The sequence below is a fragment of the Dermacentor silvarum genome, chromosome 10 (assembly GCF_013339745.2).
Source record: "Dermacentor silvarum isolate Dsil-2018 chromosome 10, BIME_Dsil_1.4, whole genome shotgun sequence".
Classification (NCBI taxonomy): Eukaryota; Metazoa; Arthropoda; class Arachnida; order Ixodida; family Ixodidae; genus Dermacentor; species Dermacentor silvarum.
The window spans coordinates 65,394,950-65,420,066 of NC_051163.1; the positions used below are offsets into that span (position 1 = coordinate 65,394,950).

A 25,117-nucleotide genomic window follows, 5' to 3' on the forward strand; every position below is an offset into this window, starting at 1 on the left:
AAACCAGCAATGTGTCCGTCACGCGATGAAGCGCGACGTGTCAAGGAGCGCTGCCTTCGTAGCTCCTCGTAGCTCGTAGACTTATTGATTCATTCTGTAAATACGCTTATTCTACTAGCTATATCGTCATTTATTTTTAGCTTTCCCACCGTCCGAACCCTACACACTAAAGAAAGTTTACAGCCTTTGGACCGTATCTCGTCCAACAATAATCGTAATCTGCGTGGTTTGCAATTCCTTTCTGGAAAACTGCGCTCGCCACTTCCGTGTCAAGTGTGCTGCATCCATATCAAGCAGAGCTCGTGAAAAAGAGAAATAAGACCGAAAAGATTGAAGAAGCAGCCTCACTGGGCCATGCTTATACCACGTTGCATTGCAGTGAAGTGGCCGACGCCGGTAAAGTCCGCTAGAAAAAACACAATATTCGCGTTGGCTTTAAAAGAAGGTCTCACCGAGATTTGAACTCGGATCGCTGGATTCAGAGTCCAGAGTGCTAACCGTTACACCATGAGACCACACATTTCCGACGCCGGGAATCGAACCCGGGCCTTCTGGGTGAAAGCCAGATATCCTAGCCACTAGACCACGCCGGAGAACGGGAGCGCTTCAAACTCGAACCGCTAACTCTTCCCATTTATTGACAAGCTGTGCCCGTGTCTTGCGTTTCAGCATAATTCGCTGAAGAGTATTTTCGCAAGCACCGTCATTGAAATAAATAAACACAACGCGTTCGAGAAAGCTTTGTGGGTGGCGCTGATAACATTGACACGATGCAGCTTACATAAGAATGCGCTCTTTGCGTTCGTGCGGCGTCCTGAATACTGCACAAAAAACTGCGAAATTGTTTTACAGCCGTTTTAATTGTGACTTAGGAAAACAAGTTACGAAAAAAAAAAAAACTTTTACCGAAGGGCGTGGTTTTACGCGTAACCTCCGAGATCAAAAGACCGACCGGATGGCGTTTAATCTCGGAGGCCATATTTCACGCATGGCCTCCAAGATTGGGAGTGTTGTCTTTGCCGGCATGAGACGCGACCTGAACAAACGCGACTTCCATCGCGCGAAAGGCCGTGGGGGGACGGGAGGGGGGAGGGACGGGAGGTGACGTTTAGCTGCGCCACCAAACGCGTATTTATATCAAAACAGTGCGAGGCAAGAAGGTGGTAAAGACTTCCGACGCTGCTCGACAAGTGTCCCGTTCTGATCTCGTCGAAAACCTCCGAGCCGCCTCCAGAAGCACCGGCCAGTCACCAACGCCGCGCGCGTTCGGAGCGAACGCGGGCAAAACGCCGACGGCGTCCAGCAGTTCTGCGCGTTGATGGTGCTGCTATATGTCCGAGTTTGTACAGCTGATAAAACTACTATCCTTACTCCGTATAGCTCTCTACTAATTTGCTATCGCAATTGATGCTTCGCCTTTCGGGTGAAACTGCCACAATTTTTTTTGTAATTAAATATAGTGTCGGATAATCCTGAGGCAAAATAAAGAGAGCAATTTAAAACTGACATTGAATTACGTATATTTTACGAATTTGAACATCGCCGGCAACACATTATCTGGAGATAAAAAAGAATACAAAGAAACGCTTATAGAAGAATTTTTTCAGGGAGCACCGGACATACTCCAGGCATGTCTAACGGCAACATTGGAGCTCGTCTACTACAAGTGCAACACATATGGCACTTTCCACTTGGGTCTTCAAATGCGCAGTGAGGATACTGCGCTTCAGATCTGCAAATAGAAGGTTGCTCACATGCACCAATATGATTAGATTTCTTGCCCAAGAAACCGCATCGAATGGAACAATACATTGGCGTTTAATTAATGCTGATTCAATATTGCAGTATAAGGGAACGTCACGTGACAATCATGAAGCCTAGTCATAAAAAATATAACGGAGAATTCACGAAAGAAAAATGCACCATAGTCACGTGCCCTACATGACGTGCTGCGTATACGTGTGTGCGTCTGTTCAATGCCGTGGAACGTTTACAGAAGGAACGCCATTTCCACTGCCGTTCCTTAGTAAACCTAACGAAGTTACCGTTACGGTTCCACCGATCCTTAACGGAACGGTGGCGTTCCTCCGTTCCTCCCAAAAGGAACTAGTTCAAGTAACGCCGTTCCTTGGAACGCCGTTCCATACAACACTGGCCCACTTATAGTTTCTACCTCTGGAAATTTTCATTTTCGAGTGTTCCACTGTACGCAGTAGGCTCTTGTGCGTCTGGCGTCGTCTGAGGGAAAATAAAGAAGCGAAAGCTACGTAAGCATGCATGATTCCTACAATTTAGGAAGCCACAGTAATCGCGCTACAAACACTTATGAAGGCGACACATACTTGGAACCCAGCTAAAACGCCTGCTGTACCCGAACGCCAAGGTTACACCTGACGGCTTCCGATACGGTCGTCCAAATTTTGGTGTCGACTACTTGACTAACATCGAAGTGCCTCACGAAAGCTCATTAACCGCAGTGACTGCGATAAGATACTTTGATTTACAAACGAAACACCCTTCGTCCTTTTTTGAAACATTTATTTTTTCTCGCAGAGATGAACAGAAAAAAAAAACTGTCGTCTGTCCTGTTCCAAACTGCAACCAGTCGCAGTTCCAAGGCCAAGCTATGGGAAACGCTTAGCTATTCAGGATCTTCTGCATGAACTGCTCCTTCACTATCTCCAACTCTTTCACGATTGTCTCTCTGATCACCGATTTGAGACGCAGAAGTAGTCCTTGCAGCCACTCTTCGTTGATGTCTCGTCCGCCGGGGCGCGTAGTCCGAGAATCTCCTCCAGGCGTTCCTGCTTCAGCCTGCGTTGTCCCCTGCAAGATTTCTCGCAGTGCCCTGCCATCCTCTGCGGCGGAATCTTGTTTTCGAAAATCTGCACCATTCACAATCTTTTGCATACACTGCTCCTTCACTATCTCCAACTCTTTCACGATGGTCTCTCGAACCGTTGAGCCGAGGCGCAGATCAAGTTCTCGCAGAATCTCTTCCCTGATGTAACGGCCGCCGGGGCGCGTCGTCCAAGAATTTCCCCCACGGCTCCTGCTTCGGCCTGTGAAGCCTGGTTCAGTTGTCCAGATAATGCCTCGTTCTCAGGGTGACCACGTTGCCTTTCCATCTTCTCTGACGGTGGCAGCCACGATGTGCTTCTAATCGTTGATGTGAGAATAATACTGCCGACGCGCTCACGTTCGAAAACGGTGCCGGCCTTGTTGACAGGTTCGTTTCGAAGGAACGGCGACGTGGCGTTCTTGCTGCAGATGGCGAGCTCGCACAATTGTGCTCGTGCCACGCGCCGGCTCTTTATTCTTCTTTTCTTTATGATGACGATGATGATGGCGCGTTAGTAGTTGTGATGCATAGCGAACGAGAGGTGCGGTCAAAAGCAGAACTAGAGTGTACCCCAATCTAGTACACTCTAGCAGAACGTACCACGAGTGGTTCTCGTGGCACGTGCTCACTATTTCGTCTCTTCTTCATTTTCACCGCGCTGCGCTCATAACTTGCTGTAACCATTTTTTAACAGCGAAGGTGTATATGTCTAGCCGATTTGTCCGTCCTTCGCCTGTACGCAGAAACTATCATCATCAGCGATGGCTCGAGCGTCGTCGTCTTCTTCTGCAGATGGATCGTTGTGCAACCGCGCGAACGCGCTCGTGCTACTGCTCCCGTGTTCGTCTTCGTCGTCTTCTTCCTCAGCTGGCTCCGTTGGTGGTCATCATTCCAGCGTAGAATTTCACTTTTCTTCCGTCGTAATTGGGCGTTTACGGGAGTATGAGCCATTGCTTAACGTCGGACGCTCGCCGGATTTCCCGCTTCATGGGGCACATAATGCTATCGCATTAAAAAGCCGCTGTCGGCTCCTGACTCCTTGCAACAACGTGCTCCTTGCAACAACCCCTGCGGGCCCAAGAATCATCCCTCTGACTGCTGTGCTGTTAAGCCCTTCGTACTTCCGTAGAACATAAACTGATTGATGCGTAAATGACTTATTGATTCATTCTGTAAATACGCTTATTTTACTAGCCATATCGTCAATAGTTTTTAGCTTTCCCACAGTCCGAACCCTCACACTAAAGAAAGTTTACAGTCTTTGGACCGTATCTCGTCCAACAATAATCGTAATCTGCGTGGTTTACAATTCCTTTCTGGAAACCTGCACTCGCCACTTCCGTGTCAAGTGTGCTGCATCCATGTCAAGCAGAGCTCGTGAAAAAAAAAAAAAAGAAATAAGACCGAAAATATTGAAGAAGCAGCCTCACTGGGCTATGCTTATAGCACGGTGCATTGTAGTGAAGTGGCCGCCACCGGTAAAGTCCGCTAGTAAAAAGACAATATTCGCGTTGGCTTTAAAAGAAGGTCTCACCGAGATTTGAACTCGGATCGCTGGATTCAGAGTCCAGAGTGCTAACCGTTACACCATGAGACCAAACATTTCCGACGCCGGGAATCGAACCCGGGCCTTCTGGGTGAAAGCCAGATATCCTAGCCACTAGACCACGCCGGAGAACGGGAGTTGCAGCTCAGTGGGCGCTCCAAACGCGAGCCTCCAACCCTGCGCATTGATTGACAAGCTGTATCCGTGTCTTGCGTTTAAGCGTAATTCGCTGAAAAGTACTTACGCAACCACCGTCATTGAAATAAATAAATACAGCGCGTTCGACACTTCGAGAACGCTTTGTGGGTGGCGCTGATAGCATTGACACGATGCAACTTGGTGGAGAATGCGCTCTTTGCGTTCGTGCGGCGTCCTGAATACTGCACAAAAATTGCGAAATTGTTTTAGAGGCGTTTTAATTGTCACTTAAGAAAACAAGTTACGAAAAAAAAAAACTTTTACAGAAGGGCGAGGTTTACGCATGACCTCCGAGATCGGGACACCGACTGGACGGCGTGTAATCACGGAGTCCCAGGTTCACTCATAGCCTCCGAGATTGGAAGCGCGCATTGTCTCTGCCGGAATGAGACGCGACCTGAAAACGGTTTTGAAAACAGATGGTTTATTTTCCGAACCGTTAGCAGATCGCACCTCTGGTTCGCGTGACGTTTCCATTCCATTTCTCCAACTCCAACAAATTAAATGTTTGCTCTATAGCTGTTTACTACTTGCGCCTCCTAGCTTGCGTACATGTGTGTGACCTTTCATCTCTGCAGTGCGTTCTTGCCTGTAATCTCTTTAGTATATACTGTTTTAAGGCGAAGTTTTGCGAGCACTTCCGACTTTGCGGATGTCTGGGTTCTGCTGTCTTGCCGAATAGCTCATAGTTGAAAAAAAAAGTGGTTTACTGTCCAAGGGTGGGATCGCCACACGGTCTTGCAGCACAGCAGCCCGACGCTAAGCATTAGGCCACATTTAAAGCGAAGCTTTATATGGCTAGGCGAAACCAAAAAGCGTCTGTCCGCCGCCTGTGTACGAAAAACTACCATCATCAGCACTGGCTCGAGCGTCGTCGTCTTCTTCCGCAGCTGGCTTGTTGGCGCCCATCGGGTTGCGCTCGTGCTCGGCACGCGCTCGTGTCACTGTTAACCACGCCGCCGAGCAAACTCGAGACATCGAACGCAAGCGACAACGGCGGGCTGCGCGGGCATACCGTCAGTGACGTCGTTCTCTCCGTCGCAGCCGAACGTGTGTGTGTAACCCAACCTACAACATAAACAACGGGGCCGTGATAAACACCAAGGCCACACGTTTCAGCTTCGCTGGTTACTTCACGAATTGGAAGGGCCGACGGATTTTCTTTTTATTATCATTATTATTATTACGTGTACAACTTCAGCGCAGTACATTCGCAATGATAGTTACATTTCGGTTGAATTGAGTGGCTTCCTTTATACACACGCACCCACATCAATAAAGAAATAGTGGAAGTTAAAACTTCCTGAAACATGCGAGTTCATTTTATGCGGCCAGCCAGTGTGGCGGCTCAGCTGGAGCTCTGGAGGCTTCACGGATGTATGCAACGCTTTCAATAAAGTTTTATCTTGCAGAACATGCATTCGCGTTGACATGACGTACGTGCATCCTTGTTTTGCAGAGTCTGTGAAGGGCCGAGGACCATGGACGCCTCGACATAAGCAAGGCTTGCGTTCTAAATAAGATCCACCACTTCCAAAATTCTGTAATTTGTACGAAACTCATTGACGTAAAGCAAAGTAGAAAATTATCTTACGCCGTTGTGTATGCAATGCATCCAGCTAGATTATTCTGTCAATTTGAGGACTAATCTAAATGTTAAACACATTTATATATCATGAGTCGCATCTACTGCCATATTAACGGGCACCACTTTTCCAGAATTCTGACCTTCTGTTGTCGCACTTTCTGGATACGCGACAGTGTGCCAAAAATACACGGCGCACTTTGCAAATCACCGTAGACTTGTGCAGTGTATAAAAGTTTGCGACGTCGTTCTTGGTCTCCATCCTTGTGTCATAGATGTCAGGTGCATGTGCGCTTGCTAAACCGGAATCATGTTTATTCACAATTAGAAGTAGCTGTCGTTAAATTCACTTCATCGTTGTAACGTAGAATGGTATCTGTGTCTCCAGAAGGGTGGAGTGTGCTGAATATACCGTTGTTTAACATTACTGCGGCAGGTAGATACTGAAATAACCTGTATGAGAAATATAATTTATTGCTCAAATCTAGTTTGGACCAAATGGCAAATTCACCCGTTTGGTTGTTTCGTTCAAGATCAACATTTAGCGTTCCAGGATTACGTGCCCATTCCATTCCTACTGCACTGCGGAATCTCGGGCTACCATTCCATTCCCATTACACCTGTCCGACTAGTGCCATCACTCCATTCCCGTTGAATTCTGCGTGTTTAAAAATGCGGAATGATTCCGGAATCGATTCAACTCTGGAGTTGCCATTCAACAACTGTGACGGGCACTAGACTAGAGAAATGACGTAACCAAATGCACAAGCCACATTTATTCGCACATTAGAAAACTTACAGTTGCCTAACTTGTATGTTTCTGCTATAGTATGGGCATCTTACCATCTAATTTTTCAATCATGCTCGCTCCCTACTCGTAGTGGGCCCGTTTGCTTTACAGAGGGCGTTTGGGCACTATAGGGTAAAGAAATGACCACCCCATGCTGGTGGCGCCCGAGATTGCCCTGCGCTAAGGTTACTGTGTAAGGTATATATATATATATATATATATATATATATATATATATATATAACCTCTGCCCTGCGCCGCTCGAGCCCACAGTGATCGTATAGATGGTCAGATGGTCGGAGCTCCTGCGTTTGCTGAGGCAAACGCAGGAGCTCCGACCATCTTTACTGCGCTTGCACTCCCTATGGAGACGGACACGTTCCGCCGTGGTCAAAGGGGCTGGATATGAATTTAGCTTGCTGACCCGAGTCTCTTCACGCCATTTCTGGACCGCATGCGCGTTGAACGCGAGGACTCCACAGTCGAGCAGGCGTGAAATTTCTCGCAACAAACTGCACACTTTCAGGCCTTATACAACTCCTGATTAACACCAGTAAGATTTTGATAAGTTGTACCTACTATGGCATAGTGGGCTCCCTCAAACGCGACCATGCAGAAATGTACTGCGAAGCTACGCGCCTCTCTGAAAGCCGCGCACGATACTAAATTTAGCTCGTATTGCGTCGTTCGTGGCGCCACAATGGCGCCATCTACGCACGCGAAAGATGCGTTATCTAGTAATGGCTTCTTTCCCCTACACAACGATACCAAAATAAGGCGCTTGGGTAGTACGGTTGCAAAGGCATACAAGCGATAAGCATATGCTATAACATGTTTTCGTTACATGAGGTGCTAGCAAGCGACCCCCTCTGAACCGATTTTAAAGACGTTTCATGTCAATATTGACAAGCCTCAGAGCCTCCTACATAATCTATTTCAATAGCTTCACTACCAAGGAGCTTTAAAAATAACTTCTGGAGTGGACATGGTGCCCTGAAGGTGATGCCGGCCGCCGCCATCTTACCAAGGGAATCGAATAACGTTGGCCTTTGGCGGAGAACAGGAAGCGTTTTCTTCTCACTTATAATGATTTTCACAAGGCCAATTTTGCCGTACAGGTGCTTCTCGAGTGCCTGTCTATGTCGCTGGTTTTAGGTCGTTCTATACAGACACTTTTGGCGTCGTTTACCAGGAGGTGACTGCGTCGTGGCGTCGTAAAGCGGAAGGTGGTCGTCACGTGGGAGCAGGACACTTGATGCTCGCTCCGGCTCACTCGCTCGTCTGCTATGCTCCTACATCAGGCCTCACAACGAGTGGTAGCATCATAATGAGATGACCGAGAGAACCGGGGTGCTATTCTGGACATCGAAAAATTCTGCCATATTGTCGAATTCGCCATCTTATCAGCTCTGATCGGCCCAGAGAGCTGCTACGTACGGCCTCTCTGATTGGCTCAGAATGCCGACATTGTAGAATTAGACATGGCGGAATTTGATGATATAACCAGTGCCTCCTTTGTTAAATAGAGGAGGCGCTGGATATAACAATAATAGACCTGCAGAGCGAGTGCTAAAACGCGATGACGACCTGCGCCCACGTGACCACTTTCTGCGTTATGACTTCACGATAGTCACCTCGTGGGAAACTGACTGCCGAAAAGCTGTTAGGGCAAATTAAATTATTTAGGGTGCACTGAGGCTAGCCAGCATTTTTTTCTTTGTATGCTTTCGATCGAGGTCCCGGACTTTCATTTAATGCAAAAAAAAAGAAAGAAATGAAGAGTCCTATGATACTGGTGATGCGGCGACTTCATTAATCGCGAGGTTTAATTGCATAAGATAAAAGCATACAGATATATATGGTCTGTGTGATGCATATTGTTTATAACAACGCGTTTACGAACTCGATCGTAATGCTGCACTCTGTACTACATGTATACGCACGTCCTTCATTCGAGTATTGTGTACAAAAAAAAAAATTAAGTTGCTTTTCTGTGAGCACAGAATACATATGAAATGCGGCTTACGTTATTGAAAGAAAATGCACGCCATATAATGTGACCCTAGATTTTCTCGTTTACGTCATTTGTTGTATTATTGCAGTATTATTTCATCATTGCCTTATTTTATTTTGTCTTTTTTTTTTTACCATACGGGTTCGAACTCCGATCGCTGTATTCAAGTGTGCACCGTTAGGCAATGCAAACCATACCGTGGCCGTGTAGCGAACCCGACTCACTTTCGCCCGTAGATTGGTTATAATTCTCGTAATCATTCTCACGACCATCAACAATTACACACCCACACAGAAGATCACCATCACCAACGACAGTCGTGTTGTTGCGGTATAAAAAGGTACGCCTCAAAAGGTGTAAAATTTCCGAGAGTGTTCAGCTCGAAAATCTGCAAACAGGGTTTTGACCACGCAAGCTTCCTTGTGTATAGAGTCATGAAGTGCATGATGCGAGGCCGGCAAAATATGATAGCAACAAGGGTGAGGTAAACGATTTTCGCCCAACGACATGGGATAAAGAAACCATCTTTTGTTGGCAAAGAAAAACTAGGCGACTGAGACTGGTATATAGAGTGGCATATTTTAACGCTTCCGTTGGGATGCACGAGTTCTTGGCTGACCGATATACTGTACAGTATCGAAGTTGGCGTCACTGTTACACCTAAGCATGTGGTCACTTGCAACTTAGCTGGTGGTTACATCTTTTGACGCTGTTTTAAGCAATGTGTCAGAAACACGTGTTTGGGTATCCCTACTGAAAACACAGAACACATTAATTAGTATTGTTGTGCCCTTAAATTATAGCGAACTCCTAGACTGTGGTTACAACCTACGCTATGTAATCTTATTTAATAGTAAACAGCAACAATGACCACAGGCGCAATTTCAACGGACCATCTAAGCGCACATTGTACATTTCTGTAAGCGCCCCCCCCCCCTCCCCCACCCAAAAAAAGAAAGCTTGGCCATGCCACTGGGAGCTGGTGACGTCAATAAAATTGTTACGTTCGTCAAAACAGCATTTTAATTATAACGAGCTCGCGAGTTGCTTTTAGCTTTATGCGTAGCCCGCGCAGCCGCTGTTACGCAGGCGAGTTGGCACGTATTCATTAAGTGGAAACAATGCATGCGAACGGTCTATCTTTCTTTTTTTCATTGCACCGTTCGTACGCGTCGTTTCCATTGACTGTTGTCCCCGATTTCTCTCTTTCATTGTAGGTTGAGATCACCGTTGACGCATCGGTTGACGCATCGGTCGGCAGCGCCTGCTGACACCGGCCCTTACCTACAGCTGCCGCAGCCGCGACCGCAACCTTAACGTTGAATGAGCTGCGCTACATGGCCTTTGAGAATCTCAAACAGGGAACGCTTCTCAAACGCATCGCGTCGGCGATCACGCAGTCCACGCTGCCCACGCTTCGACGGCCAAAACTTCCGCCGCAACCCTCGAGGTGGCGCCACCGACCCGCACTTTCGGACGTCGCGCTTTCCATCCGCTTCGGTTCCCCCAGCCGCTGGGCACGGACCGCGTGTCCTCCCGGACCCTAAACATAGCCGCCGATGCTAAAAGCGGTGCGCATCTGCCGGGCCGCGTTGGGCCCTACTGCCGCTGCTGCCATCGCCAGTAGTGCCGCCTTCTCCGCCGCACCGAAGAATGTCGCCGTCTTCTCTGAGGTTCGTGCAGTAACGGCGCGGCGTCACGTACGTCGAAGCTCCCCGATGCCACGCATCCGAAACCGTTCGACGCCAGCCTGATCACGTCACTTGGGGTGCCCCGAAACCACGCGCCTCGAACGCTGTCCCAGGTGAAAGTGTGTGCGGTGTCGTCTTCGGTCGCCGAGGCCCTCGCACGGAGCACTCATCCGCACCGCGTGCACCCTTCGGTTTGTCGCGATGCCCGGTGCTTTTGCCCTGTAAAGCCTACTTCACCTCGCCGCTCGGCGTTCTTGCAAGCAAGCAAGCTAGCGCGCTTTGTGTGGTGCCCGACTTTGCGCGATGCTTATCTCGGTTTCCACGTTTTCTGGTTAGGAGCGCTCGCGTTAACAGCACGCCCACGTTTATTACAAAGCGAGCCCGCACGCTCGAGCCTCGAGTCGCGGACCGTGGGCCGCTCCCGTCAGTTTCGAAACCGAAAAAGCGCCAGCAAAACGGGATGCGAGGGCGTAGGGGGAGAGGGCTCGCCCGTAGCAGATGTTACGACGAGAGCCGGCGTGAAAGAGGCGAGACCTCGGGTCCTCCGTGGCAAAATCCTGGGTAAACAGCGCTGGGGGGTAGAACACTTTTTTGTTTTTACGTCGCAACGTCGATTCCTCGTCATCCGTGTCGTCCCAGCTGCCCGGCGCGCTCCGAAGGGCCCTGCCATCCGCTCGCGTCCTTCGCCGAGGTAGCTGGACCGAGAGGGAGAGAGGGTACGCTTGCGTTTTATTGCGCCGCGATCCGGATGAGGTAAGCGGGCAGTGGTGTGTCGTATACGTAGTACGTCGTGCGGTTTCGATTTTCGACCGCGGCCAGTAAGCTAGATCTATATCAGCGCGCGGTCTGCGTCGTACACGGCTCGCGACGAAAGCTGCCGTGGTTCGATTTGCTGCTCGAACGTGCTGTTTCCCGGCCGCGTTTTTTGTAACGGTTGGAGTGTAGCCGCTGATACAGGTACGCGACAGCGGCGGTGATAAATGTCGGCATTCGCGATAACGAGCTTACCTCGGCTTCGCTGCGGCGGCGTCGTTTTACGACAGGTATGGACGTTTGATATATCGGAGTCGGACAAAACGTGGGAGGAATAATTTGCCACGCGTTTTATTTAATACCATAGTTGTCACGGAACAGTGCACGCATAGGAACTTTATGCATGTTTGCGGGCATACACATATGTGGCATGCATGTGCAAGGTATATCACACATATATGTTACACCAACAATATTCCACGTGGAGCTTGTCTTTATTTAGTGAAATGACTGCAGATGCAGTGAATGTGAATGAATGTTACTTCCATGCATGTGTTTTGTACTTTAAATTGTGTTCTTTATGTACAGTATGTCGCAATATTAAAGGTGTGCGAATATTCGAAAGTTTCGAATAATGAATTGATTAGTGTCCCATTTGATTCGGTCTTCAAATCCAATAGTCACTATTCAAAAATGCAAATATTTTTTCTAATACTTTTCGAATATTTCAAAACGTCAATTGCGCCCAATTAAACATCAAATTGGAGCAAAAGTGCGGTAAATTTTCACTTCCGCGGTCATAGTATAGACATAAAACATGAGAGCTTGTGATGTGGAGCAGGCTACGTCGCTTAGGTAGCCATACTTTACAGGCTATACAGCGATCGTTCGCACTCTCTGCTGAAGAGTCATGTGCACGCAAAGAAACTGCTTGTTTGCTCTTAATGCTTCATTTGTGCTTTTAACAGACTTGTTAACTTTAAAAATGCTAGGATATATGTGAACGTCGTTTTATATTAATTGATAACGGCTCTTCATTACTCAAAAACTATTCGATTTTCTTCAGAATACTTCGATTCATATTCGATTCGGTCTCACAAATCACTATTTGCACACCCCTACGCAATATTATGTGGAGCGCTTACATGTAAGCAAGCAGCTGTATATAAATCGGGACTCAATTACATCATGATAGTGATCGAGTTGCATGCAAACAGTGTCTGTGAATCCAGGCACACTTGTACACTTATAGGGTGCTTAAACTGAACTGCCAGGACATTTTTGTGGTCAATGAAGGCCAGTTATTACAAGCCACCATGCGTAAATGACTCAAGCACTCGAGCTGCACATGCTAAAGCAGCACAGACTAGCCACTCTTTTCTCTGTTGTGCTGTTTTCTGTGGTTTAATTCTGAATGTTGTTTTAACAACTAGGCTGGCTTTCTGCCCTTCTGAACCTTGAAATTAACAGTGCAGTTAGTGGCAGAAGTTGATATGTGCATGCCAGTTTCCCGTATTCTTTTCACATGTAATGAGTTATATTTAATTTGTGGAGATGTGCACTGAAGATTCTACTTCTGATTCTACTTAGCGCACTAAGTTTTCAGTGCATTTCAAAGTAATGTAGGTCGCTAAAGTCTTTCATCTAATTCATTTTTGTGTGGCATTCCAGGGCAAGCCAATGCAACCAAAATAAAAGGCTGATGAGGTAGAGAACATTCGTAAGGCTTGAATTCTTTAAATGTTTCCACCTTTCACATTCAGGTAACTGTGTATCCTAACAGGCAATACCACGAACAGGCACCCACAAATGTGGTTGCTCATTCACACTGGCCGACAGACAGCCTGGATGTCTATGCATGGAAGGGGGCTCTTCCTCTTTTTTCCACCACTGCGCCTGGTGTTGGCCAGTTGCTTATTCTTGTACAAACTGTTTATATAACTGGCTCATAGTTCTTTTTTGTGCACTTTTTGTTCACCATAGGCTAAGTGACACCAAAATCTGTGGCCCCTGGGAGTTTGAACTAACGTGGGTCGACATGCAGTTGTTTTCAATCGCCTGGCCTCCACAAATCCGTCACTTGAAAACATTACACAATATCCGGTTGCTTCTTTCCGTGAAACCTAGCTCAGCATTTGTCATTGGCTGGGGTAGCTAATTGGTGCTGACCCCATGGTTCAGTGTCAGCATGGTTCAGTTCGAGGCTTACTGGATCAGCTTGTTGTCTTGTCAGACGAGAAGCATTTTCAGCACTTACACACGAGTGCTTTTCCTTGTTGTTCAAAAGTGGTGGGTGCCGAGGAAATGACTCAGCTAGATGTCATCTCGATTCAAGTTTCTCGTTCGTAAGCAACTGTTAAAGCAGCTTTGCTGAATAGAGCAGGGAAACGCTATTTTTATCCAAGATTGTGAACAACGAAACCATCTATGTTGGTCGGCACATACACATTTGTATGGGGAGAAGCTGTTTTCCCTACAGGCAACAAGATACTCAGGTAACAAAGCATTTGAGCCTTTTATGTTTTCTGCATCGAAGTCTGTGCCAGGCTGACATACACAAAGTGATAATGAAAATACCTGCATTTTCTGGGCCCATAGACTATACATGTTTAAAGGTTAAAATTTCACATGATGCGGACTATCTATGGATGCAAACTATACATGATTTAAAATTGTCGCTGACGTACCAGTGAGTTTCCGCATTTCTGTCCCACCATGCCACTGATGTATCCGTGCATTCTCCACTCTCTAGTGAGGACCATACTAAGAGTGCATTTGCTATTATCCGTGTCATTCTTCCCCTTCTGAATAACCGAAAATAAATCATGTTCATTTATAATATGTGAAAAAAAATGAAACTTATATGGTTCATTATACATAAATTGTTAAATATGAAAACACATGGTCGTAAAAGTGAGAATAAAATTTAATTTATTTGTGTGGAATGTACAGCAGGTACAGACTGGATCGAGGCGCGGGCGCTCTGGAGAATGCAGTATGCCTCAGTACATCCCCCTCCTCCCAACCCCCACCACGTAATTGCGCTATACTTTTCTGACAGCAGCATAGATACTGATGCAAAACACACTGAATTCTTGATCCATTCCAAGCAGCTGCACTGGTTAACAAGTATAAAGGAATTGCAGTCACTTGAAGATGCTGAATCGATGACAGACAGTGACAGGTCGGAGAAGGCATGCGCGGTCGCCAAGATTTTGTTCATTCTCTTCTTCCATCCCTTTCGTAAAGAAATTAAACAGTGGCAGTGTGGTATGAACACTTTCTGAAATACCACCAAGCTTCAAGCTTATCTCTGACAGAGTACACTTCTCGTGTTGCATTTGCTTTTTCACAATAGTCAAGTGAATATGTATTCCAAGACACTACCGAATAAAACATTAAAGTGTCGGCTAATTTTTGGTAAGGAGCTGTTGGTTTGCACAATTTCTAGGTGTTCGTGCCGATTGCAGGCACCACATTGCAGACAGTACAGTTGACTTTTCACTTGAGCTGGTACATTAGGCTTTTATTTTACAAGCATATATCAGTTTTCTTTTACAATACGATATTTGTTTTACATTCACGTCCACTAGCATCTTTGTCCATTCATGAAATGGCACTTTTACCACATCACTGAAGATTTCCCTTTCTTTATTTTTGTGCATGACATCATGCATTATGCTTAGTTACACACAAAACTTTTCTATTAAACTTAAATGGTTTTGATAATGAGTGGATTGCATAAAGGATCCACTACTACTGTCTCCTTTTTGCTCCCCTTTTCAGATATGACAAAGTAAATACTTCAACCAAACTTATTTATGTGCAAATAAGGCTGACCTATGAAGCCGACTAAGTTTTAAAGGACTCCAAGGTTAAGATAAGAAAGGGAAATCAGCAAACTTCAGCAGTTGCTCTATCCCTGAAGTTATCTATTTACTTAAACATACTACACCAGCTTTCATAGGATGTGAAAATAACTGAGTCCATGATTTTTCACTCTGTTGGCAAACAAATACAACAAATGAATACAAGTCATATCAGCAGAGAGAAGAGCAAAACAACAAAAAGCAAGAGTGACATACGAAGTCCAAATGACAATTTTAATTAGACGGGAGATGGCAGTGATCATCTATTTGCTTATCCACATTTAAAGTTCATATCCAGCGGCTGAACTCATGTAGCCTCAGCAAAGCCCAACATATTATTTTTGATACGCCGAGTTCGATACCACAAGATTCAGATTTAAGCTCAATAAACTTAACACGAAGCTCGTAATATAATTTCTGATACACCGAATTATTGTTGTGGACAGTTCAGGAAACCGACTAATAAACAGCACCCTCAATCTACATTCAATACATGCAGAGCCTTTGACAACCACTGAGCCCTGGTGTCCTATATTTAGGACACGCAGATCGTGGTGTGCTGCAGGCTATGCGCAAATGAGAGACTAAACTTCCCGATGTACATAAACCCCTAAGCATGTTAGAAACAACACACAAACCAACTAATAAATAATTAGTTACTGTACTTACAAACTTTTTACTCGAGTAACATTCTCATGCTTTTTTTTTTATGACTACACTCACCATGGTCAGAAATAAAGGCAAACAAGTTGTCCTAATTTTTCTTGATGTGGAATTGCATTTGGGCATTCTAAGGTAAACATTGTAAACATTGAAATCGTGCCGTACGCAGTCATTAATTACTTAAATTTGTTAATGCTTATTTATTATTTATGCCATTTTTTTAATGCTGTCACAAAATATTGACACCTGTTTGTACTTATTGGTACTTCCATTTAACTGCATGTCACTTGCGTCTGTGCTTCCTTGTCACATTAGTGCAGCATATTGAGTCACTGGATACTGTAGTTTTATTACAGTGACATTCTTTTGTATGTCAGCTGGTATGTCAGCCGCTCTAGCTTCTTAACTAACCGTGTTACTAACCGTGAGTACACTTTTGCCACAGCACTGACGTTGAATAAACTTGACGTCATTCCGTCTTTGCAGCTGACCGCCCTGTCCCCACAGGCTTCCACCATGCGTGAGATGAGCTCGCGGTCACGGAACGGCCGTCCCCAGGCACAGCCAGCGTCGGTCCGAGCCAGCCGTCACCACAGCCCAAGTCGGGCACCACGAGCCCTTCAGACACGTCCGACTACCACTCGGATCAGTCGCTAGGCAGCGGTGACCTTCAGCAGCAACAGAGGCCTGCTGTCATCCGGCGCTGTTCGCTAATCTGCTCCTCCGGGTCGGACCAGTTCACGTTTGACAGCCGGGCTGACCCCAATGACCCAGGAACACCCAGGGTTAGGACTCCGGTAAGTCCGCAGCTCGAATTACTCCTTACATTCTGCGCACCATCATTTGTTTACACTTAGAACAGGTGTTTCAGCAATAATCATTCCTGATTATTAACCATAGGACGTTTGAGACACAGTAATCATTGTTGACCAAGGATCAGTAGCAGTGGTGGGCATCAGAATATGTGCGATAATTGCCAATATGATCAATAGTTAAGCCTCGTGTATACACTTCACAGGAGTTGAGCAAATAAAATGTCTGTAAAACTTTATAGGAGTACTGACAGAAAATTTTGTCTTAATTTTATCGCTTTATTGGATAGCCATCAATCCAGTAATCTGTTTTTGCATTTCTATTTATAATACCCTCAGGGCCTTTCAAGGTGTTGAGAGTGGGTTACAGGACATATCACAGATAATACACACCTATGAAGCTATGAAGCAAAAAAATAAAGATACAAAATAAGCAGTACGAGTTGGCAAACATAATAATTTGATAGAAGTACAATCAGTAGAAAAAAACGGAAGTATAATGGTAAAAATATAACACACGCCAGTGTATAAAACCGCAATCTAGTAAGTAACGTGGCTAAGGCATCACAAAAGGAGGAATTATCACTAATGCAAACAATGTTTGCGCGAAGGTGGTTCCACTCTAGTGACGTCCGAGGTATGAATGACTGGGAAAATGTATTTGTGCTGCAAGAAGGAACATGAACCTTATAAGGGTGATCGATGTGACGAGATACCTAGTGTGGAGTACAAATGAATGCTTCATGCAGTACTGCATGTGAAAGTTTATGGAATAATGTTAAACAGGAAACATTACATGGAGCTGCAGGGGATGGAAGAGAAAGGATAGTTTTCATAGCTGTTAGGTTGGCAGTTCTGCTATAATTCAAAAGAATGAAATGAGTAGAATTATTCTGAACTAGTTCTAATGTGTTTATTAAGTTTATGTTACTAGAGTCCCAGACTGACGTAGCATATTAGCATATTATAATTTCGAGCTTTATAATGCTTTATAAATGTTTTATAATGTTCTATAAAGCAACAATTTTAAAGATTCAGGAGCATTAAAAAGTTTCGCCTTAAGTAATCAAGAGTGCAGTTAGCATTAGTCACTATATGGTCAATGTGGGTTGCCCAGGTAAGGTTGAATCTGATTTGAATTCCTAAGTACTTGTATGAGTTGACATGTTCTAATGGAAGGTTATTTAAATAATACACATGGGTAGTGCTATGTGTCCTAGATATGCGCAGAAGTTTACATTTGTTAATATTTAATTCCATGAGCCATACACTGCACCAGTTAGGTTGGATTTAGGTCGGATTGTAGAAGGCTAGAAGAAGATCAAAATTGCTAGTAATTTCTCTCAAGATAGCACAGTCATCAACAAAGAGATGTATGGTAGAAGATACTTGTGAGGGAAGGTCGTTTATATATACTAAGAACAACAAAAGACTGAGAACTGACCCTTGGGGCACACCTGAATTAACAGAGCACATTGAAGAATTATAACCGTTAGCAGTAACATATTGCGAGCGATTGACTAGAGAACATAAGATGCATCTTAAAAGGTTAGCTTCAATATGCAAATGGCTTAGTTTGTAAATTAGAAGTTTGTGGTACACTTTACCAAATGCTCTTGAGAAATCCAGAAAAATGCAGCTATCGTATGATGAACGATCAAGAATGACACGCAAGTTATTAGCAAAAGATGTGAGTTGTGTCACATGAGTATGATTTCCTGAAGCCATGTTGTGCAAGTGAAAAAAAATGAGTTATATTCTAGAAAAAAAAAAAGCTGACAAGGCTTGTAATGCAATGTGTTCTAACAGCTTGCATTATGTGCTTGTTAGCGAAATTGGGTGACAGATGCTAAATGTTTTTCACAGGACTTGTGGAGGGTTGGTATTGGTTGGTTGGTTGCTATTGGTGTTGTTTATATAACCAATAGACCATTGGTTATATAACCAATGGTCTATTATAGCTACAGGATGGGTCCCGAGAAAAGGTAGGCTCAATTGAGTGCAGTAAATGATTACATGGGGGAGGGGGGGTGAGATCAGAAAATTGGTGGCTATAGGGTGAGTTCAGTTCAGGCAGATAATGGTTATAACCAGGGCAGACCTCGTTACATATTTATTTGTCTGCTTTCACTAAGAGTGTTGGTGTGCAGCATGGTACTAGCAAATTTTCTAAAGAAATAATTGCCTTGAACTCTAATTTTGAAAAAGTGACTCGTTTTAGCCCAATAAATTCTATTAAAAAGAACTACTTTTATCTATTCTGTACATTATATGGCCCACCTAATTCTTCTCTTCCTCTTAATACAATATCACTCCTGAGCACACTGCATAACAAATGCAAGTTTCTTGCTGACGCTACACAGGCTGTGTTTGCACTGCCGCCATCACTCACGCGCAAGGACACTATGAACTAAGCTTACATGTACAACAAGAGAGAAAAACGAAAAGACCAAAAAAAGAAGCTTACAAGACTCTGCACAAGATCATGACAACAGGCACTGTAATTTCTGTTATGTGCCGTGCAAATTCATACACAAATCACTTTTTTTTTTTTGTAAGCAGGATGTAGCAAACAACACTCAAAAAATTAAATTAAATTATGGGGTTTTACGTACCAAAACCACGATTTGATTATGAGGCATGCCGTAGTGGGGGGCTCCGGAATAATTTGGACCATCTGGGGTTTTTAACGTGCACCTAAATCTAAGTACACGGGTGTTTTGCATTTCGCCCCCATCGAAATGCGGCCGCCATGGCCGGGATTTGATCCCGCGAACTCGTGCTTTTAAAAGCCCAACACCATAGCCACTAAGCAACCACGGCGAGTCAAACAACTCTCGAGAACCTAATTTGTTTATACCATTACACATCACGGTGGCTAAGTGGCTTTGGGATTCTGCAGGTGGGCTTGAGGTCACAGGTTCAATTCACAGCTACGGCAGCCACACACCAATGAGGGCAAAATGCAAAAACACTCATGTATAACACTTTGGTTGGACATTAAGAACCCTAGGTGATCGAACTTAATCCGGATCTCCTTGCTGCGGTGTCTCTCATAGCCAACTGTCCGGCTTCAGGACATTAAACTTTGTAATTTTGTTTGTATGCATCAGGCTGTCATGGACGCCATGTGCACCAGTATGTCAACTGATTACTGCAGTATATTTGCTGTTACTTGCTGCAATGTCAAGCTTTTGGATTTAACGTCCCCATTGGCTTTTCTCACGTCACGTAGGTGCCTGGCGGGCGCAGTAGTGGCAGCGACTTCCCTGGCGTTACGACGATAAAACGCAACACGCTGCTGCATCCTGAAGGCCAGGCCAACCTGCAACGCTCCGTCTGCGTGAATGGACGCTACCAGAACCCATGGCCGACGTGGCGGCCTCCCACCGTCACCAACATCTTCAAGTTTGGCCTGTCACGCGACAACAGCAATGTGCCTCCAAAGCAGGTGCACTCTTCATCTCCTGCCCTACTTCATTGCATTTTGCTACACTGCTGCCAAGTCTTCACGTTAAAGGCCAACTGCAGCGAATTTGCAGTTTGGCTAAATTGGTAAATTGTAAATGGCCATAGTAGCGCACACTATCGAAGCAATCTTGGCAAAGCTGCAGAGTTGGTCATTGTCTTAAACAAGCTTTAAATAGCACCAAGCCTGACTACATGTGCACCTGTTAGTTAGCTGATACGTGTATGACAAAAATTCCACACCACGAAATACGAGCTTTTCAGTGCACCAAGAGCACCACCTAAGGTAATCTCAGAGGTCGTGCTAAGGAGCCACACTTGCTCTCCAACATTTCCAGTGGCCGGTAATGGTGGCATTTCTTTCAGTAGTATCAATTTCAACATCTATCTGGCAAGGTTTTCATCGTAAATCCACTTTTATTTCAAATGTAAAGCTTTGCATGGAGGCCTCTCTAGATCGACACTATCTGCACTATGTGGTCCGAAATTTCATTGTAGTTGGCTTTTAAATGCTTACATTCGTTATGAAGCCCCTTGAATGGAATATCACTCATGTCATAAAAGCTTGTCACCATCCTTGACAGGAGCTGGACTTGGTTCTGCCGGTGCTGAAGCCCCGCTTCCAGGATCCGCCTGTAGAGGGAGTGCGCATCACGTGGCTGGGCCACTCAACGGCATTGCTACAGATGAAGGGCGTCAACGTGCTGACGGACCCCATGCTGAGCGAGCGTGCCTCACCCAGTCAACTGCTGGGGCCCAAGCGCTTCCGCGAGGCGCCCTGCACCGTCGCTGACCTACCTCGCATTGACGCAGTTGTCATCTCCCACAACCACTACGACCACCTTGACCTCAACACGGTGCACCAGCTCAATGCCAGGTTAGCAGTGTCAGCCACCGAGAGAGATTAACTCTGTTATGCCAAAACACAGTTCCACATAAAAAAAAATGTAACAGATTGTTTCCCTTTATTTATGGCCATGGAGAGTACATTTATACAAAAAAAGAATGAAGTGTTATTTGAGTTAAGACTTAGTCGGCGCAGTAATTGTTTATTCATTAGTTTTCTTAACTATCCGCAACTGAATCTTCACTCCAGATATCAAAAACACTACTATAGGCTATGCATTAAGTGTCTTGCGCATAAATCTGAATTTTGGGACATCAAACTTAGCTTAGCATAGATGATATGTTGGGTATTACAGGGTTAATAAAAAAGAGAGGTGCATGTCTTCATGCCCATCCGAATGTCAGATGCAACAAAAGCACTTCGATTTTAACGTAACTGTGAAGTTAATTATGTTTGGTTTAATGGCTCTAAGGGAACTGTATTAGCGCACAAAGACGAGTACGAAGAGAGAAGACAGTACTCGTCTTTGTGCGCTAATACAGTTTCAAGATGCAAGTAAACCAACTAGCCCAGTTGTCCATTCTGTTTAATGGCTCACGAGTATAAAAATTGTAAAAAAACAAACTTTGCAGGGGATCAGTGTTATGGAATAGAAGAGGGCAAATATAAATCTAGTTTCACAATTGTTGTTAGTGTAAATATGCAGAACAGCATAAGAGAATATGCTGCCAAGTTTATTTGTAAATGATGGAGAAAAGAAAAGATGGCTACTCGAACATAAAGTTATTTTGTGGAGAACGGAAAAGCAACCATTACACCAACTATCGTGAAGTTTGTATTGAAATTTCGTATTTACTTAAATATAGGTCGACCCCTGTATATTGAACTCGCCAAGAAATAAAAAGTTATAGTTCGAATTTAGGTCGATGCACATCTCTTTAAAAAAATGAAAAACTTTGAACATGACACACCCTTATTCACCGTGAGCTCGGCTATCAAAGCTCGCTAGTTGATGCCACAAGTGGCATCTTAGTCCAATGCTTCACAGGCATCCTTGACACGTTAAATGATGTCGTCCTCAGTGCCATCTAGAGCGTTGTACATGCAGCATTTCTTATCATTAGTCTGAATAATTTGTTGACTGGTTTTACGGCGGGCATGACAGAATAACTCTGTTAAGTTGGTACTTTGCTACCTTTGTTCCATTTACGATAGGTTGAGATTCTTTGGTCACAAATATAGGTCGATAGCTCATTTCGCGTCACATTTTCAGGAAAGAAATGTCGACCTATATTCGAATAATATGGAAGCTCTTCAGCGACAGTCATTCTGTCAATGTCCACTGACTATTTCTACACAAATATCTTACTGTCAACGGTTGAAGCTATATCCACCGAACTTTTTTTAAAAAGACAGACTGGTTGTACTGTGCTGGCTGTGTGTTTCTGCGTATTATGTGAAAAAGAGGAGGAAAGTGTACTTTCATGCTCACGGCAATGACTGAATTAATAGACATGCCTTGGTTATAAACAAATTGACTGCACATTAATTTTCTGTATATGAAAAGCCACTGCACATGACATTTACAATGTCACGATATGTTGAGCAGTTCCCCTCATATCATGACGTGTCACATTTGCACCATATTCTTTCATTTCAAACTCAGGAAGTTCATCCTCATGTGGTATCATTACATCCACATTAATATGATGATGATGATGCAGGTTTGAGGAGACGTTGCGGTGGTTTGTGCCGCTAGGCCTGACGCCCTGGATGGAGCAGCTGGGCTGCGAGAACGTGGTGGAGCTCGACTGGTGGCACGAGGGGCACCTGGCCACCGAGGACAATGACCTCTCCTTTGTCTTTGTGCCGGCACAGCACTGGTGCAAACGCACCATCAGCGATGACAACAAGGTCAGGGGCGCTGCTAGGAACGCTTCAAAAGACATAACTTGTCTTGTCCTGTTGCACTTCTTATCTCATCTTCAAAAGCAGCTACCACATGTGGCGTACATCGACAATGATTTTCACTAGGTCGCTTATCGATCACAGAATATGTCACATGCCAGAGGTGACCAAATGGCAGCTAATCGAATATTTATCAGCAACAAAAGACACTGCAAGCTAAAGTACACAAAGATTTAAACTTGCAGTTTTGGAAACATACTGCACGAAAACAGTCAAAATGCACTAAATACAGTGAAAGCTATGGTTTTAAGCTGAATTGATGTCCACTGCAGGATGAACGTAATCAACAATTACGCCTGTCTTGTGTTAGCTGGCTCCATCCCATGCCCGCAGATTTCATAATTTCATCACACCATGGTCACCCAATTTCCTGCCATTCTTGACTGCATTTTCCATACTACGGCACTCATTTTGTTACTCTGATAGACCGCTGGTTATCTGCCCCTTGCATTATATGACCTGCCGAACTTCACATATTCCTTTTATTCTTAACTAAACTTATTGCTATGCCCGTTTTCTTTATTTTTTTCGTTATTTGTTGGAATCACTAATTACACTACTGTCTTCCTGTCTACATCAAGCTTCATCATGTGGCAACAAAGTGATTAATTCATCATCAAAGTTCTTCAACAGCTTCATTATGTGGATGCAAAAGTTTGCAGTACAGTAAAACCTTGTTCGTACATTCCTGTCAGTTAAATCTCCCAGGCTCTAACACATTGAAACATCAGCTCTGTTTGTGTATCTGCCCCACAAAATTGTTATCGGATGTTAAGCTTTCCCAGATCATGCATTCTTTTTCGGTGGTCCCCTAAGAAAACTGACAACAGGGTTCTACTGCACTTTAAAACTAAACAAAGTTGCATCCAACATGAAAGATACCTTCATTATTTTCCATATTCATTATAAGCATACATTTGTTACATGCTGAAATTGGTGAGAAATATTTTGAGTTTACCTTAATAAATGCGAACATTTGTTATATGCATGCTAGTTATATTGAAGTTTGACTAGCACTGTGTAAACTACAACTATATCGCTGTTGCTTGCCTCCTGCTGCAACAGGTGCTGTGGGGTGGCTGGTGTGTGATCAGCCCCGAGTACCGATTCTACTTTGCGGGCGACACAGGCTACTGCGACGTGTTCAAGCAGATTGGGCAGACATACGGACCCTTTGACCTGGCCGCCATTCCCATTGGAGCCTATGAGCCCAGGTGAGAGCATTGCACAAGTAAGCTCTACAGGTTCATCCAAGTTAACGTTCACACTGCTTAAAAGAGTAGCAAATGGAGCGCGTGGTGCTGCTACTACTAGCTGTGTGTCCTCGCCTGTCAGGTTTTCTTAAATCATACACGATTGCGAATAATTAAGAAGTGCTTAACCAACTCGTTAATTATTTCATTGTCAAGTCATCAACTGTGAAGCCATAAAATGTGTTGCAGAACATCCAAATGAAGCATTCCTGACGAGCTAACTTTGCTTAGATTTTTTTTATGGCAGAAATGTAGTAAGCCCCCGAGACGACAAAAAAAAAACAAATAAAGAAAAGAAAGAACACATAACCTAAGTTGGGATAATGTAGCAATTCTATTCCAATACTTTTCCTTTTTGCACTCCACCTACGTTACCAGCAGCATCATCCAGTCCTGAACAGAACATGACAAGAAAGGAATAGAATAAAGTAAAAGGAATCTTTGTATCATATTGGCTCTAATGACACTTCACGATGCCACAACAAGCTCACTTTCCTGAGCTAAGGAAAGGACTAAAGAAAAGTTTGCTTGTTACAAAAACCTTATTTGAGTGCTCTCAATGATTCCTGCAACTTTTTAATTGATACCTCGCTCCTGAAAAGGAATAATTAAAGTGTTCAGTTATTCATAGTAAGTAATTATTCCAGTGCTATAAAAAGGCACTGGCAATGGGAATAATGGGAACTGGCTTGTAGATTATTGCAGAACTCATTTGGTTTATGCGAATTCTACACTCTGTTCTTAGAAATCACTGAAGCAAATTACTACACCTGCATTGAACAGTGTGCACTGTGGAGAACTGTCACACTAAGCTTGCA

General features: G+C 44.5%; 1 protein-coding gene and 4 non-coding genes across 5 annotated transcripts in view; 1 reads left to right on the plus strand and 4 right to left on the minus strand.

Annotated features, from left to right (window-relative positions):
• Window positions 1-443: 443 nt before the first annotated feature.
• On the minus strand, window positions 444-515 carry Trnaq-cug (transfer RNA glutamine (anticodon CUG)). Its single transcript has one exon. It is a non-coding gene; the product is annotated as a tRNA-Gln (tRNA).
• Window positions 516-521: 6 nt separating this feature from the next.
• Window positions 522-593, minus strand: Trnae-uuc (transfer RNA glutamic acid (anticodon UUC)). Its single transcript has one exon. It is a non-coding gene; the product is annotated as a tRNA-Glu (tRNA).
• A 3,774-nt stretch (window positions 594-4,367) lies between these two features.
• Trnaq-cug (transfer RNA glutamine (anticodon CUG)) lies at window positions 4,368-4,439 on the minus strand. The gene has a single exon. It is a non-coding gene; the product is annotated as a tRNA-Gln (tRNA).
• Window positions 4,440-4,445: 6 nt separating this feature from the next.
• On the minus strand, window positions 4,446-4,517 carry Trnae-uuc (transfer RNA glutamic acid (anticodon UUC)). Its single transcript has one exon. It is a non-coding gene; the product is annotated as a tRNA-Glu (tRNA).
• Window positions 4,518-5,896: 1,379 nt separating this feature from the next.
• The window catches only part of LOC119431609 (N-acyl-phosphatidylethanolamine-hydrolyzing phospholipase D), a 28,984-nt gene continuing 9,763 nt past the window's right edge, over window positions 5,897-25,117 (plus strand). Inside the window, exons 1-6 of the mRNA XM_049657942.1 lie at window positions 5,897-5,963; window positions 16,477-16,748; window positions 19,999-20,214; window positions 20,816-21,108; window positions 22,803-22,992; window positions 24,112-24,260. Of these exons, the coding sequence (XP_049513899.1) occupies window positions 5,897-5,963; window positions 16,477-16,748; window positions 19,999-20,214; window positions 20,816-21,108; window positions 22,803-22,992; window positions 24,112-24,260 (1,187 nt within the window). The remainder of the gene's footprint in view (window positions 5,964-16,476; window positions 16,749-19,998; window positions 20,215-20,815; window positions 21,109-22,802; window positions 22,993-24,111; window positions 24,261-25,117) is intronic.